The 17,654-nt window shown below is 43.2% G+C and overlaps 2 protein-coding genes and 1 long non-coding RNA gene across 3 annotated transcripts in view; 1 reads left to right on the forward strand and 2 right to left on the reverse strand.

The window, feature by feature from the left end:
* LOC308459232 overlaps nucleotides 1–17,654 on the forward strand; it is a 216,915-nt gene that overhangs the window by 185,428 nt on the left and 13,833 nt on the right. The window lies entirely within an intron of this gene.
* The window catches only part of BCDIN3D (BCDIN3 domain containing RNA methyltransferase), a 108,714-nt gene that overhangs the window by 59,687 nt on the left and 31,373 nt on the right, over nucleotides 1–17,654 (reverse strand). The gene's annotated exons all lie outside the window — the stretch shown is intronic.
* TWSG1 (twisted gastrulation BMP signaling modulator 1) overlaps nucleotides 1,862–17,654 on the reverse strand; it is an 18,619-nt gene continuing 2,826 nt past the window's right edge. Inside the window, exons 2-5 of the mRNA XM_080974291.1 lie at nucleotides 15,300–15,460; nucleotides 10,536–10,635; nucleotides 6,362–6,628; nucleotides 1,862–4,613 (exon numbers count right to left, since the gene is read on the reverse strand). Of these exons, the coding sequence (XP_080830417.1) occupies nucleotides 4,432–4,613; nucleotides 6,362–6,628; nucleotides 10,536–10,635; nucleotides 15,300–15,419 (669 nt within the window). The 5' untranslated portion in view covers nucleotides 15,420–15,460 and the 3' untranslated portion in view covers nucleotides 1,862–4,431. The remainder of the gene's footprint in view (nucleotides 4,614–6,361; nucleotides 6,629–10,535; nucleotides 10,636–15,299; nucleotides 15,461–17,654) is intronic.

The following is a 17,654-nucleotide window of genomic DNA, read 5'->3' on the forward strand; positions in this document are numbered from 1 at the left end:
CATGCATACTTCTTCAGATTCCCAATGCAATGCAAGTTAACATCATGTTAGATTAAGGTTACTAGATTTTTTTCAATGAATCCGGGGACATCATAAATAAATAAGTACGTAAGTAAGTAAGTAAGTAATAATAATAATAATAATAATAACCGCTCAGGGCGGCTAACAACAATAAAACAGTACAAAAGTACAGCATAAACAACATTCTAAAATCATTCATTATAAAATTAATTAATTCAAGCCACTGGCAACCATTGGGCCAGAGCTCCGCGAAGATTGCCGAGGGAGGGAGTCAGGCTGTGCCCTGGCCAAAGGCCTGGTGGAACAGCTCTGTCTTGCAGGCCCTGCGGAAAGATGTCAAGTTCCGCAGGGCCCTAGTCTCTTGTGATGGAGCGTTCCACCACATCGGAGCCACGGCCGAAAAAGCCCTGGCTCTAGCTGAGGCCAGCCTAACTTCTCTGTGGCCTGGGACCTTCAAGATGTTTTTATTTGAAGACCGTAAGTTTCTCTGTGGGGCATACCAGGAGAGGCGGTCCCGTAGGTACGAGGGTCCTAGGCCGTATAGGGCTTTAAAGGTTAAAACCAGCACCTTAAACCTGATCCTGTACTCCACCGGGAGCCAGGGCAGCTGGTATAGCACCGGGTGAATGTGGTCTCGCTGCAGCATTCTGCACCCGCTGGAGTTTCTGGGTCAGTTTCAAGGGCAGCCCCACGTAGAGCGAGTTACAATAATTCAGTCTGGAGGTGACCGTCGCGTGGATCACAGTGGCTAGGTCAGGGCGAGAGAGGTAAGGAGCCAACTGCTTAGCTTGGCGGAGATGAAAAAATGCCGCCTTTGTTATAGCTGCAATCTGCGCCTCCATGGAAAGGGAGGTGTCGAAGATTACACCCAAACTCTTAACGGACGGTGCTGGCACTAATTGCGCCCCTGCAAGAGATGGTAGTTGCCCCCCCAATCCCATATCGCCCCGTCCCAGCCACAGGACCTCTGTCTTCAAAGGATTTAGCTTCAACCGGCTCCCACGTAACCATCCAGCCACAGCTTCCAAACATCTGGTCAGTGTGTCTGGGGCCGAGTCAGGATGGCCATCCATCAACAGATAGAGTTGGGTGTCATCGGCATACTGATGGCAACCCAGCCCAAAACTCCGAACAAGCTGGGCGAGGGGGCACATAAAGATGTTGAAAAGCATCAAATACTACACATTTGATACGCTGATGCTGCAAGTAATGGCGGTGGCAGAGGGGCAGCCTCTGCCTTGACCTCAACCACCACGTTTTCCCTTCCTCCAAAGTTTGAAACACAAATCAGATCTGGCAGCAACCTACCTAACCTGGATCAGGAAGGCGTGTTGAATTTCTCAACTTTCAAGTTCCAAAAATGAAATTTAGTTTTGATTGGTAAATAAGATGCGTGTAAAATTGCATAGAAATAATTAAAATAATTGTCAAGTACTTGCTGTTATATTTATTATTATTTTTTAATAATAATAATAATAATAATAATAATAATAATAATAATAATAATAATAATATTTAGCATTACCCAGCATTTTCAGAAGGTAATTAAATTAAAATTCTTTGGCTTTCCGAATGCAGTTTATGTGCTTCTATATCAAACGCACATTTTACAAGCTGAATGTTGTCCAATCACAAAGATAATAGCAAATTTGAATTCCTTACATTCCCCCCCCCCCAAAAAAAATTGTAAGACCCTCACTGAAGAAATTTGCAAAATTCAAGTTTTCCCACCAGGTCGGTTGTGAAACTGGGTCATCTAATTCTTTCCCTGTGGCCAAACCACTAATTAGTCTGAACTTGCAGTTACTTATGAGAACACAATTGAAGAAAACCACACAGCTAAACAGTGTTGTTTATTAAAATACCAAGTGAAACAGGTAAATATAAGAAAATGCATTTAATACTGATATAAATCATTTCACTGTATGTACACAGAGCTCACAGCAGGGTGTTTCCTAGGCAGTATTATAAATGACAATATTACAGATCAACTGGACCGTCCATAATAGGAAATATTTCAAGGTTTGAAAATGTCTCTTTATCACCAAAACATAAAACTACCCTCAAATCTAGTATTTCCTCTTTAAAGTCTTTATACAATTAGGATAATCCTGTGAATCCACTGCAACAGATTCATACGCAGAAAATCCTGACTTCATTAAGGTAACAGTGTTTTACAGGTAGAATGTTCTTAAGTCAAACATTTTCCGTACCTTCAAAGCTATTGAATTAGCTTTCATTATCCAATTTGCATAAGTTTCCTCATCAACGAATTGGACAGTACCAAGTTTTACAATGCATTTATGTTTTCCACCTTTCAAAGTGTGGCTTCACATTAAATACAGCAGCAACTAAAAGAGGGAAGGCTTAACTGAGAGTTCCATTTTCCCCAAGGAAAGAAGGCTATTAGATGTAGGGTTATTATTCTATTAATGTCTATAGTTACTACCATCAGCCAGAAAAGAGAATTCTAAGCTTTAGTAGGTCAACTGAGCACATGGTATGCATAGTTTTGCCAAAGATATCTATCCAATAGAAGAAAAATGAATAGGCTAAATCCAACTCGTTACTGATCTGCAAGATCATTTATTGCAGAATAGGAAACATTCCAAGACAGAAGAAAGAGATTCTTCTTTCAAGGAAGCGGTGGCGTAATTTTTGTTGATTTATGAATTGCCTTTCACATAAGTCTCAGGATTTACAGACATGCAACAGAAAGAATTACGATTGGTTTAAAAACGATAAGGGCAAGACCGAGGCTGTGCTCACACCATACATGGAAAGCACACACGTCCACCACAAAAAAATATTTCTGGGAGCTATAGTTTGTTAAGGGTGCTGGGAATGGTAGTTATGTAGGGAGGAAACTACAGTTCCCATGATTCTTTGGGGGGAGTGTTTTATATGCATTGTGTGTATACATCCCTGAAAAAACTACAGTTCCCAGAATTCTTTGGGTAACAGTGGCTGGAGACAGTCAGGTGGTGTGACCAAAGGAGGAATGACCACTTGGAGGAGATCAGAGAAGAAACGGCCTGGTGCGTCTGCAGCAGCTGGACGCCTCCATCTTCCCCAGCTACAACAAAACATGGCTCTCCTGTATCGGTCTCTACAGCCACAGCAGGCGCTGTAACTCTCCAATGGTCTGACTTCACCCCCAAAGGCGCACTCCTCCATTGTCTCCTAAGACAGAAGCCAACCAATTCTAGTCGATGGGTCAGTCCCAAATTCTTAAGGCAACAAGTAGCAGGGTGGGTTGGATTGGTACGAAAGTAATTTAAAAATCAAGAAATCTTCTGCTGTCTCGACGGATGCCAACTCTGCATATTGCTGATTGTTGGCTCAAAATTAAGAGAACCAACCATTTTCTTGGTAAAATGCTTCTGGATAACGGAAGCATTCTCCCCCTGTGCAACCTATTTGTGTTTCCTAGGATCATGTACAAACTGCCTGTGTGTGAAAGAGCATTGCAGGGGGTTGGACTAGATGACTCATGGGGCCCCTCTTCCAACTCTACAATTCTGTGAGTCTAAGAATCTATGGTTTCCATGTAAGGATTGCCATGGTAACTTGATGAACTCATTAACTCTAAACAGTATATTATAAAAGCTACAGTAGAAAAGAGGGCGAAACTCAAAGAGTCAAGCATATAAATTTTATAAAAATAGAATTAGCTGGCTTTTAAAAATATACTTTATTGAGCCTCAGTAAGATTTGTACATAATAAAGAAAAATAGCAAAAGATCCTGACACAACTGCATTTCGTCCAAATCTCTTCCTTGCTGCTTACATATCAGTTATTTCTGAGTTCACTATGATTTATATTTTAATTTTCAACTGATGGATGTTCTCTTTTTTGAATTAGAGCAAGAAACAAAGAAGAGGACACATATTTTGATCTAAAAAATATTGATTCTTTCCTTCTTTTAAGCAAATGGTGATGGATGGAGACTTTCATGTAACTGCCATCCTACTTTCAAAAATACCTATCGTGATAGAAATCTGTGTGTCGCACTGCATCAAGCTACATGCCAGTCCAAATCTGAAATTTTGGGGAAATTCCAGAGTTTATAGATTTCTGGATCTAGTTGCAATTTCTGTGAAGTTTCATGCTCCCCTCCTCAACAAGACGATCCTGTACATACGGTAAGTTGGCATATTCAAATCAAAGAAAACTCTAATAAGCCTGGTTAATATTTTAAGACACACATTTAACACACATTTGCTAGTTAACACTGTATTACCTTATTTAGAGGGAGCGGGGTTGGAATTACAGGTTTTAAGATTTTGTACATCTCCTCTGCGTTGCAACTATTCCATTCTCAAGCAATCCTCCCAAGCTCAATCTTTATCAATAAAAAAATAACTTTGGTGTCTATGAAAAAAAAAAAAAAGATTCAGCTTCTGGCTTCAGAACATACAATTTATGCATCTTACAGTTTTGCTGCCATAGTCTATGCACTCTGGTCCAATACATTCGCAGCAGGCGTTGTGAAACCATCGGTATTTTGATGCTCCCATAGATTCGCAGGAGCTCTTGCACTGATGCACCGACATGCAGTCGTCGAAGTAAACCACCGTGCACGTGGCTTCTAAACGAAGAGAGCGAGAAAGGCACTTTAGTCTGCTGAGAAAAGCTCAAGCTGCCAATCATTCAGACAATGGAACCAATAACTTAATTTTCAGCTTAATTCAGGGTGAATGGAACAGCTTTTTTCCTTGATCCAAACGCACCTGTCAGTTTTGAAATAACGTTTAAAATAAAGTCCCGTATTTTTCACTCTATAAGACGCACCAGACCATAAGATGCACCTAGTTTTTGGAAGAGGAAAACAAGAAAAAAATAATATTCTGAATCCCAGAAGCCAGGACAGCAAGCGGGATAGCAGCGCAGCGATCCCACTGGCTGTCCTGGCTTATGGGATAGCCGCGTGCAGCCTCTCCCAGGCAAGGGGAGCCTTCATCCCCTGCCTGGGAGAGGCTGCGCGCGGCTAAGGCTCCCCCAAGAGCCGCGCTCCCTTTAAAGAGCGCGCGAGCGTGTGTGCGGCTCTTTAAAGGGAGCGCTGAGCAGAGCCTCCCGCCTGCATTCGCTCCATAAGACGCCCACACATTTCCCCTTACTATTTAGGAGGGGGAAAGTGTGTCTTATAAAGCGAAAAATACGGTATGTCCCGTGTGGAATTATTGCAGTAGCAAAATTGGAATAACCATTGTCTCCTTCTGCTCTGCACACTCTTATCCAGGCTTCCCCAAACTCGGCCCTCCAGATGTTTTGGGACCACAGTTCCCATCATCCCTGACCACTGGTCCTGTTAGCTAGGGATGATGGGAGTTGGAGTCCCAAAACACCTGGAGGGCCGAGTTTGGGGATGTCTGCTCTTATCTATTTATCTCTCCCCCCTTCTCTGGAGACCTTGGGCTGCGATACAGCAGAGAAAGTAAACACAACACTAAATATTAAAAATCAGTTCGAAAGACCCATTGGTTGCAGCCACAACATATCGTATTTTTCACTCTATAAGGCACACCAGACCATAAGACGCCCCTAGTTTTTGGAAGATGAAAACAAGAAGAAGAAAAATTCTGAATCCCAGATGCCAGGAGGGTTCAGGAATCAGTGTGTTTTTACATGAGTAGAAAGTGTGCTTTTATTTAAAATGCATCTCTGGGTTATTTGTGGGGCATAGGAATTCGTTCATTCTCCCCCCCCCCAAAAAAAATATAGACCGGCCCCCCACAAGGTCTGAGGGACAGTGGACCGCCCCCCTGCTGAAAAAGTTTGCTGACCCCTGATTTTAAAGCTTTTCTCCAAAAAATCCTGGGAGGAACAGTTTACCCTCACAGAACTACAGTTCCCAGCACCCTGACCAAACTACAGTTCCTAGGACTCTCTGAGGGAAGCCATGGGATTCAAATGTAGGCAGTGATTCACCATAATCCGTGGACCAGACACAGCCCCACACTTTGGAACCATGACAATGCTTGGCTGTACAGTGGTACCTCGGGTTACATACACTTCGGGTTACATACGCTTCAGGTTACATACTCCGCTAACCCAGAAATAGTACCTCGGGTTAAGAACTTTGCTTCAGGATGAGAACAGAAATCGTGCTCCAGCGGCGCGGCAGCAGCAGGAGGCCCCATTAGCTAAAGAGGTGCTTCAGGTTAAGAACAGTTTCAGGTTAAGAATGGACCTCTGCAACAAATTAAGTACGTAACCAGAGGTACCACTGTGCTTTAAAACAGCGGCTAACGCATCATTCTTCCTTCCTCTCTTTTCCAAACGAACGAACTCAACCCCAATTCTAAGAGCTCAGTCTTCACACAGCAGCCTGCTTACCTTTGTCGCTGGAGAACGGCGTGTGGACGTTGTTGCTTGAAACGGAGACGTTCTGGTGCTGGGGGTGGTTCACCGACTCTAAAATGGAGACCAAGTTCTCGTGGTGGGACAGCTCTTCCGCGACGGGGAATGAAACAATATTCCAGTGCAGCTGGGTGTCCCCTTCTGTAAGTGCTCGGAAAAGCGAGGGGATCGGCCCGTGCAGTTCCTCAACGGTACTCTTGGACGTGGGAGGCGTGTCGCTATAATTGCGAGGGTTGCACATACCTGGAGGTGAGCAAAATGAATCAATCAATCTTTATTACGGTCCAGAGACCCAACAAATCATTACAAATCAATACACAATTCATACAGCCTACCTCCAGGTTAATCAAGCATTTTGTTTAGAATATAGGGCTCATTTGTTCTTGCAACCACCAATAAAGGCTTTGCCACTGCTAACGTTCTAGCTTTTGTCCGGTCTTCCAGTAGGAACCTGACATAGTGAGCCTCAGATTTTCCCGGGAAAGGTAACAGCAAGGGTAGTATCAGTTCAGCCCTGGCCTGCTCATATTTTGTACAATGCAACAAAATATGATTTATGGAATCGATGTCTTGAGCACATGAGCAAAGTCTGTCCTGGTAGGGAACTCCTCTCAACCTACCATCCAACACTGCAGAGGGGAAGACATTTAGTCTGGCTTTGGTGAAAAGCCTTCGGTAGTTAGGTACTGTCAGGTTTTTGATGTAAGATGTTAACTTAAAGACATACCCATATTGAACTCCTACTGCCAGCGGACTACAGACTGCGTGTGATCGAGATCGCAAATTACTGTGTGCATTGTCCCATAATCTTTGCTTTAAAACCTTTTGGGCGCCTTCATAACCCAGGTAATACAGTTGAGGGGGGGGAGACAGACCAATAGAGGTGGCTTTTTTAGCCATGGTTTTCTGCCATTTGCTGACAAATTCCTCATTGGTCAGGTGTTGGTACAAAATGAAAAGAAAACACACCTATAAGAAGCAGCATTTTTTGGAAAGGCGAAATGTTCAACTTCAAATCATGAGTGGGGAGCGCTGGTAAGACCTGAAGCTTATTTATTTATTTCACACAGTTTATACACCGCTCTACCGTGTAGGAAAGCCCTCAAGACAGTTTAAATAAAAAGTTCGTCTTGCCCCTTTCACCTTCCAGGTACAGTGGTACCTCGGGTTAAGTACTTAATTCGTTCTGGAGGTCCGTTCTTAACCTGAAACTGTTCTTAACCTGAAGCACCACTTTAGCTAATGGGGCCTCCAGCTGTCGCCGCGCCGCCAGAGCACGACTTCTGTTCTCATCCTGAAGCAAAGTTCTTAACCTGAAGCACTATTTCTGGGTTAGCGGAGTTTGTAACCTGAAGCGTCCGTAACCTGAAGCATCTGTAACCCGAGGTACCACTGTACTTATTTTGGGTGATGCTTGAGTCTGTAGCATGGCTAATCTCTTTAAAGGAGCAAGCACATAGCTTGGAGATATTCCAGGATAAAGCTTTTCCATTAGACAAGGTGCCTTTTACCAGCTCCCATCCAATAGCACATCTGGATCAGGATAACTTCAACACTGTAGTAGTACATGCACTGGTAACCTTAAGGCTGGATTACTGCAATGTGCTTTAAGAAGCAAAAAATACCAAGACATCACCTTCCATTTAAGCCTGGTGGAAAAGGGTAGGCAGCTTTTGGGGGGGGGGGGAGGACACACTATGAACCTCAAGTTTCTTATTCTGTCTCACAGACACCAAAGCCTTTTTTGCCTCCTTGTGACACAGGATGAAATTACAAATCACCTTTTCTTGGGAAAGTGTCAAATTTGTGCAAAGCTTCTTTGATCACAATTCAAGAATGCAATTTTGTTTACCTAGGAGTTTAATCTCTTGCCAGAATTACAGAAGCAACTTCACTAGCCAAAGGTGTGACATAAGCACATAGTCAATGACACATGAGACACTGCTTCCATTTCACAGCATAGCTAAATATACTCCATGCCATATGCATGAAAGCTCTATTGAAAGTATCACTTTCCTCATTTAATGCACTTTGAAAAACACATCTGTACGAACTCACCAGCATCTTACTTTAGGGTAATAATAGCATACGGATTACTTTCCCAAACACAACGTGTGTGTGTATATGTGTGTGCGTGCTCTCATACACACAGTTTAAAAGTACAGTGGACACTCGGGTTGCAAACGTGATCCGTGCGGGACGCACATTCGCAACCCGCAGCATTCGCAACCTGCAGCGGCGCATCTGCGCACGTTGCAATTCAGCGCTTCTGCGCATGCGCAAAGTACAATTTAGCGCTTCTACGCAACTGCCGAAACCCGGAAGTAACCCGTTCCGGTACTTCCGGGTTTCGGCGGTCCGTAACCCAAAAAAAACCCACAACCTGAAGCATCTGTAACATGAGGTATGACCGTAACAGGATGTAGAAACTAAATTCTGAAGAATTGTTTTGTTGTATTTGGCTGCTAAACTACAAAAATAGCATCACAATCCATTTATTCTGCAGGGCCCCCACTATTTTACACCAGTCGTTTTCAACCAGTGCGCCGTTGCCCCCTGGGGTGCGTTGAATGATGGCCAGCCCAAGGTGGAGGAGACGCAGGGAATCATTAACTTCTGCACATGACCCCCCACACTTCACATCCATCCCGGGAGACAGCATGATAAACAGACTATTTAGCCAAAATAACCCTTGGCTGTATAAATTCAGGATTTGGGTCAGTGGTCAGGAGAACAGGCTGTCAGATACAAATATGGTAAAAATCAACATCATCTCCGTTTGGCCTACAGCAGCCTGAAATACTGCATAAATAAGCCACAAGGCTCTGAAACATCAGCCATAAGGAAACTTAATCAGTGGGACAGGGCAGGCTCTAGTAGGGGGCTCAATTCATGAATTACCAAAACAGTGTGGTTAAGTGAAATTAATCTCCCCTGTATGCTTGTGAAGTGGAACACAGGATGGATGAACAACCAAGTTCTTTGACACACCCCTGCTGCCCCCTCCCTTCTACGGAACAAGTCACCCTTGATGTGGGGAAGAGCGACGTCATGCACCTCAGTCCTGTGGTTCCTGTTTGGGGAAGCTACTGGAATAGTGCATGATTCAGCTCATAGGGCAGCAGCAACTATATCGCTCTTCCAACATACGAACTGGACCATAGACACAGACGTGCAGAGCTGTTTCTCCTTCCCTAATACAGTGGATGCTTGGGTTGAGAATGTGCGGGTTGCAATTCGGTGCTTCTGCGCACGAGCGACTTAGCACTTTTGCACATGCGCAATCGCCAAAACCCGGAACTAACCCATTCCAGTACTTCTGGGTTTCGGCGAATCCGTAACCCGAAAAAACGCAACCTAAAGCATCTGCAACCCAAGGTATGACTGTAAATCTAGCTCATGGGTATACCCTAGGGATGCTGGTGGCGCTATGGGTTAAACCACAGAGCCTAGGACTTGCCGATCAGAAGGTCGGCAGTTCGAATCCCCGCGACGGGGTGAGCTCCTGTTGCTCGGTCCCTGCTCCTGCCAACCTAGCAGTTCGAAAGCACAGTGCAAGTAGATAAATAGGTACTGCTCCGGTGGGAAGGTAAACGGCATTTCCGTGCACTGCTCTGGTTCGCCAGAAGCGGCTTAGTCATGCTGGCCACATGACCCGGAAGCTGTATGCAGGCTCCCTCGGCCAATAAAGCAAGATGAGCGCCGCAACCCCAGAGTCGGTCACGACTGGACCTAATGGTCAGGGGTCCCTTTACCTTTATACCCTACTTTTTTTCCAGTGAGTGCCATGGCTAGCCCTGACATGGCGCCAGACATGATGAACCAGACACCCCAAAGGGCAAGGACCCTGAGTAGCAGGCAGGGTTCCCTGAATCCAATGCTGGGGATCTGCTTGAGGGGGCCCCTCCAGACAGAGGCTTGATGGAGAACCCCCAGATCTACCAGAGGAGGCGTTGGAACTACTCCTCAGTCCTCTAGAGGGTCCCGTAGACCACCAATTGGGAACCCACTGCCCTAAAGCCCTGGATTCTGTGTATGCTCTGCTCTATTGTATTGACATGGCTCTTAAAAGCCACAGATCCAAAGCAGTCGACATGAGTATCTGAAGCAGCCAAGGCCGCATTAGGTGATAAAGAACGAATGAACTTACCAACACAGTCACAGCACTCGTCCCACAGTGTGCCCAGACACAACATGCACTCCTTGCAACAGGAACAGTTCCCTTCAACAGGCCGGCATTGACACAGCTCCTGGAAACACAACACACAAGTTAGATATTTCTGCGCATAAAATACCAAGGGAGACAAATGCCTTCCCCCACAACTACCACAGTTAGGAACATGCATAGGAAGCTTTGTTAGGAACGTACATAGGAAACAAATATTCTGCTTTGTTGTCCCGTTCCCCCCCCCCCCACTTTTGTTGCACTATAGACTCTCCAGACAGCAATAATGTGGTAACATTGGCGGTGGGGGACGGTGGGGAATCACAGAGCAGAATAAATCCACCACCAAGGCATTATTGTGTCAAAAATATGTTGCAAAATACACCTGCAATAAAGCTCCAGCCTGGAGAGGCCCTTATCCATATACAATTGCAAAAACAGCCACACAAACCATTATTTAAGAGGGGTTGTTTTTAATTGCACATTTGCTATGTACCGTGCAGATAACAAATCATCTTTTTGACTCCACTACCATTTGGAAGCACAGTAACTTCTGCTATGCAAAATTACCATGTATTCTTTAATAAAACTCTCACCAGTGCAAGTATATATATTAATAAGTGTTTAAAATAAAGTAGGATGTACTCAAGCTATATTGCATAGCTCTAGTTTCCCCCCTGCTAGCTCACTGTAATGCATATAAACCATGCTTCCTCAAGCTCGGCCCTCCAGATGTTTTGAGACTACAATTCCCATCATCCCTGACCACTGGTCCTGCTAGCTAGGGATCATGGGAGTTGTAGGCCAACAACATCTGGAGGGCTGAGGTTGAGGAAGCCTGACATAAACTATCTACGGGTTAACATGCAGACTGCCAAGAATTTTATTAAAGCCAAAGTTCTCAGGGAAGAAGAAATGACTAACAGGATATTTAAAAGACTCATCCAGCACTACAACGCAAATGAAACATGTCTCAAGACAAGAAACTGTTGATCTCATTCACATCTGTTACAGAGCTGATAAAATAAATATTTATGCAGATCATCCTTCCCACATTCTGGAAAAGGCAGTATAATGAACACAACCTCTTCTACTTCACAGAGTGAAAGAATTTAGAGCAATGGATCTTGCTTAATCATCTTCCCGCATCTTGAGTTCAGGGACCTGCTTTCATTATACATGGAATCTTCAACCTACAAAAAGTTGGTCATATCCGTTCCTCTAAAATCATAGAATCATAGAGTTGGAAGAGACCACAAGGGCCATCGAGTCCAACCCCCTGCCAAGCAGGAAACACCATCAGAGCACTCCTGACATATGGTTGTCAAGCCTCTGCTTAAAGACCTCCAAAGAAGGAGACTCCACCACACTCCTTGGCAGCAAATTCCACTGTCAAACAGCTCTTACTGTCAGGAAGTTCTTCCTAATGTTTAGGTGGAATCTTCTTTCTTGTAGTTTGGATCCATTGCTCCGTGTCCGCTTCTCTGGAGCAGCAGAAAACAACCTTTCTCCCTCCTCTATGTGACATCCTTTTATATATTTGAACATGGCTATCATATCACCCCTTAACCTCCTCTTCTCCAGGCTAAACATGCCCAGCTCTCTTAGCCGTTCCTCATAAGGCATCGTTTCCAGGCCTTTGACCATTTTGGTTGCCCTCCTCTGGACACGTTCGTTTGTCAGTGTCCTTCTTGAACTGTGGTGCCCAGAACTGGACACAGTACTCCAGGTGAGGTCTGACCAGAGCAGAATACAGTGGCACTATTACTTCCCTTGATCTAGATGCTATACTCCTATTGATGCAGCCCAGAATTGCATTGGCTTTTTTAGCTGCCGCGTCACACTGTTGGCTCATGTCAAGTTTGTGGTCAACCAAGACTTCTAGATCCTTTTCACATGTACTGCTCTCAAGCCAGGTGTCACCCATCTTGTATTTGTGCCTCTCATTTTTTTTTGCCCAAGTGCAATACTTTACATTTCTCCCTGTTAAAGTTCATCTTGTTTGTTTTTGCCCAGTTCTCTAATCTGTCAAGGTCGTTTTGAAGTGTGATCCTGTCCTCTGGGGTTTGAAACTCATGGAACATTCATCAGATATGAATGTTCCATGACTTTCAAAGGGACCCAGGCATGACCCATCAAACATAGCTAGCAATACTGAAGGACGCTTCCGCGCCCCGCCCCCCCAAGCAGCAATGTTGAAGTGTGTCAAGTTTCAAAATTAAAAGTACATTACTATGGTACTCCACTGCCTCTCGAGACAGATATATGCCAACAACAATTACCATGGCTATTTTACACATTGTGTTTTACATAATAGGAGCGGCATTTCCCACCGGCAGAAATATACAAAGAATCAGAGACATGGATTCAGCATAATTAAAATTGGCTTAACTAAGGTTTTTGCACTTTAAGTGCTGAATATGACCTCGCCTTCACTTTACACAATGTCTCGGTATCTTCGGAATTAGCTGATTATCATATCAAAAACCTTAGCACTTGCCTCATCTTATTTTTTAAAAAAATATAATTATATAAAGACAACCTAGCATATAAGCATTTCCTGCATTGCAAGGAGTTAGGACTAGATTACCCCTGGGTTCAATTCTAAGTAATCAGAGCTTTTGCATGGTATGTTCAATATTGCTCAAGTTAAATACACATTTTTAAAAATAGGGTGGTGGGTGTAGCCAACCCTTTAATTAGCAAGTCTTGGGCTTGTCCTTCTTGTGAGTCACTCTTCTCTAAGCTTGCGCATACAAACAAGATTCAGAGCAGACTGCCCTCAAGGTAACTCACACGGTAACTTGAAGGATTATTCTGAGATTACCCTTTGCGAAAGAAACAGAATCATGTTTTAAGGAAACGCTCCTGTTTAACCATGTTGGGTCATCATTGATTTCTAGGAACTGTGATTCCCACACATCAGCAGTTGCTGAACTTTATTTTTATAAGCAAATGTTTAGCCTGTCCTTCATAACAATAAAAACGACACTGCAATGAAACCAATTCAGTTCAGTGATTAAAACAGGGGGGGAAATCAGCCTGTGCTCAGGGGGCCACGACCTCAGTTCTCCCACTTGCAGCAGAGAATAAATTCCTATTAATTTCCCAAAGGCTGGGGAAGTTGAATTTTTACTTGGCACCCAAATGACAAAAGCAAGGGAGAAGGCACCCCATAGCCACTGCCACGGAAAAGGCCCCGTCCTGTTTTCACCACATAATTCACTACTCCTGGCTGGGTGATGATGAAAAGGGCCTTCCCCCCAGGTCTAAGAGCAGCAAGGTTGTTGCAGGGCGAGGCACTAATTCAGGTATTTGGGAACTAAGTCATTTAGGGATTCCCAGGTCAACACCAACACTTTGCATTCTGTCCAGAGGGAGCCACTGCCAACATTTCAGAAGGGGTGTTACTTGATTCTGGCTGTACAGGTTAACATTTCGGCCACTGTGGTCTCGAGTAATTGTATATTCCAAACAGTCCTCAAGGGCAGCTCCACAAAGAGTGCATTACGATAGTCCAGCCAGGAAGTTGGGAGAGCACCAGTCACTGTGGCTAGCCCATCCTATAATTTTTCACTGGGCTGTATTCAACTTAGCAGACCCACTGAAAATAATGAACCTAAATTAGTGATCTCCATTAACTCCGATGGGTCTACTCCAGGCACGTCCAACAGGTAGATCGTGACCTACCGGTTGATCACTGGACGTCTGCGGTAGATCACTGGCTCCCTCAAAGAAGCTCAACAAGTTTGTCTCCCGTAAGAAAAGCTCAACGTATTTGCCCTGAACCCCTAAAAAACTGGGCTTTCTTCCTCCCAAAAAATACCTCAACAAATTTGACCTGAACCCCCCAAAACAGGGGGTAGATCACTGCCAGTTTTTAACTCTGTGAGTAGATCATAGTTTCTTGGGAGTTGGCCACCCCTGATCTACTCTGACTAGGATTAGCACTGAATACCACCCAGCATATTCTATTCTGAAATTGCAACTTCTGACAACCTGGCTGTTATGGTAAACAGTAATTTCATTACTGCAGTTTCAATTCATCATTATTTCATTATTCTCACCACAGCACATTCAGTCTCCTACAGATATTTAACATTTATCTCAGAAAGCTAAATCTGCCAAAGCCTACATTGTATATTGTTCAAGGGCTATAGCTAATGCTTGTCCTATAACGGACACGGTTAACTTAGATTCAGGTAGGAAGCCGTGTTGGTCTGACGCAGTCAAAAAATAGTTCAGTAGCACCTCAGAGGCCAACTAAGCTTGTTCTAGGTATAAGCTTTATACCCAGAACAAATTTAGTTGGTCTCTAAGGTGCTACTGGACTATGGTTAACTTAGGTTCATCGATTTCAATATGTCTACTCTGAGTAGGTTGGGGATTGGCTATACCCTATTATGAGAAAAGAAGGTAAGGTTTTGCATTCATTCCCCAAATAAGCTCATACTACGGGGAAGAGAAAATAGATTAAAGGCACAAAATGCATGTTAGAGTGGCAATTCATCTAATTAATCAGTTTGACTCCACAATATTATCCACTGTAAGGCTGATTTTTTATTTGTTCTAAGACAAATGAACATTTGGAAGAAAGGTAGAAACAAAACTCCCGTTCATGCCGACACAAATTTCATTTTTATTTTGCTTCTTATTTCAGGATTACTTATTCATCACATACATTCATGCTGTTAACAGCCAACCTGTACTTTCCTACCCATTTTCGACAAAAACTGTATTATCTCCTACCTGTATTAAACACTTGCTGACATCGCTTGCACAGAGAGCCTTGTTGCAGCACATTGAGGTTGGGATCCAGAAGAACAGCAGACTAGTAAGTGCCGCCGCTGTGCAATACCACAACCTCATCTTTCTTGAAAGTGGGAGATTTCTGGAACTTTCAGACAGCACTGAAATATTAAAAAGGCAGCAATTGAAGCACCTACATTTACAGAAGCAGAAATTAGGTCTCTTTCATCCTTACCACATGCTCCTAAAACAGTTTTTTGTTTTCTCTGTGGGTTTTCCACACTCAGTCCAGCATGTGTCAAAAGCCGTTCTTGAATAATCCTAGACTACTTTTCTACAGACTTCAAACTTTTTAAAAAAGAAAGCTTTACATTTTTATTTCTAATCAAGGTTTAGTGAGAAAGGACAGGACCTGAAATAAATGAATTGTGGCCAAAAAGCAGGAGGGGAAAGTTCTAGCTGGGAAGCTGATGCAAAGATTACTGCCTCCAATTTAAAACTAATTTACAAAACAAGGCTTTTGAATAAAGAACAAGATGAGTGCCACATGTTTATGAACGGCAAGCAGCATTGTAACTGGTACAAAAAGTTACAGGAGTTCAGCAGGAAATCAGAGGATAGGCACTGACTGAAAATGAGGTGACCACTGCAAAATGTTTGCATGCGCGAACAGTATTGAAAGTGGGATATTGTAAGTGTCCACTCAAAGATTTGTTAACAGCAGAAGGCCAACTAAAATTGAACACATTTGAAGACATAGTTATTAACAGATTGGTTACAGTACCATCAATTAAACAATGTCTTTAAAGTAGATAAGAAAAAAGGTTTTGATACACGGAGGTTGAGGTCTGAAATAGATCTGTTGGAAAATAATGTGAATGTACAAATTACTTTTAGAATGGTATCCAAAAGATGAAGAAGTTAAGGCAGTGATGATTCACTGGGCAAGAGATTTTGGATATAATATCCAATTTTCATCATGGGAAAAGTTATGGAAAGAGGATCTAAAATTTACTGCGTGCTGTTTGTTGAAGGAAAACTATATGAAAACGATGTACCGTTGGTATCTAACACTGAGTAAAATTGTGAAAATGTACAGAACTAGTTCAAATCTGTGTTGGAAATGTAAAGGGAAAGAGGGCACCTTTGACCATATGTGGTGGTCTTGCGGAGTGGTAAAAGCTTCCTGGGAAACGATATAGAGTGAGTTAAAGAAAATGTTTAAGAAAACTTTTGTTAAAAAACCAGAAGCTTTTCTGTTAGGTATAATAGGTGAAGAGATACCAAGAGAAGACAAAATACTTTTCATGTCTGCAACGACGCAACGAGAATGCTTCTAGCCCAGAGATGGAAGGAGGAAGAAGTATCCACCAGAAAAGAATGGCAGACCAAGTTGATGGAGTACGCAGAGATGGTGAGACTGACGGGAAAGATCAGAAACCAGGAAGATCAAGTATTTTCAAAAGACTGGAATAAATTTTTAATATACTTAAGAGACCACTGTAAACAGTTAAAATCATTGGCAGGGATACAATGGCACTTGTAATGTGAAATGAACTTTGGTAATTATGGGTATACAACAGATAGATGCAGAAAAAGAAATAATATAATTTCTTTGAATATGGAACCCGTGGAGGAAGGGAAGGAGGTCCGAAGGTTTGCAAGAACTTTTTATTTTAATGTTTAGAAAGGGTTAAAGTGAAAATGTATAAAATTTTGAAAAACCAATAAAAAAAATTTAAAGGGGGGAAAAAATAAAGTGAGATATTGTATGACTGCCCCAATAGCATCATGAGCACGAATCATCATGCATGTGCAATAAAAAAATGACATCTGGAGGGGTCCTTACATCATTTCCAGAAACTGGCTCCCTAGCTAGGGAGCTTCTTCCACATGCCTGAAGCTGGCAAAGGTTGATTAGTCAAAACCATGATGGGTTTGGAGCAAGCTAAGGAAACGTGGAATGTCCTTTATGTCACCCTCTTGGTTATAAGCACCTAAGAGCAGCTTTCTGGACCTCAGCAATGGCTATGGGATGCTTACTGGAGGAATATCACTCACACAGACTGCTAACAGTGTACTTCCACCCCCCATCACAAATTTTATGTTGCCAGCATACTAGATTTTAGAAAAATGCACCTGAGAATGCCCTGATAATCTTAGCTAACAGCAACCTGGCAAGACCGCGCTGAATTTTGAGAAACCTGTTTATAGTGTTGGTTTCAGGCACGCAGCTGCAGATGGCCATGGACCTTTTCTCTCCTGAAAGGCACTCTGGCCCTAAAAACATCTAGGCATAAAAACCAATAACAAATTGCTATTTGGGGAGGGACGGGGATGCTGAAAATTAATCCG

Source organism: Podarcis pityusensis (assembly GCF_964106645.2).
Source record: "Podarcis pityusensis genome assembly, chromosome: 12".
Classification (NCBI taxonomy): domain Eukaryota; kingdom Metazoa; phylum Chordata; class Lepidosauria; order Squamata; family Lacertidae; genus Podarcis; species Podarcis pityusensis.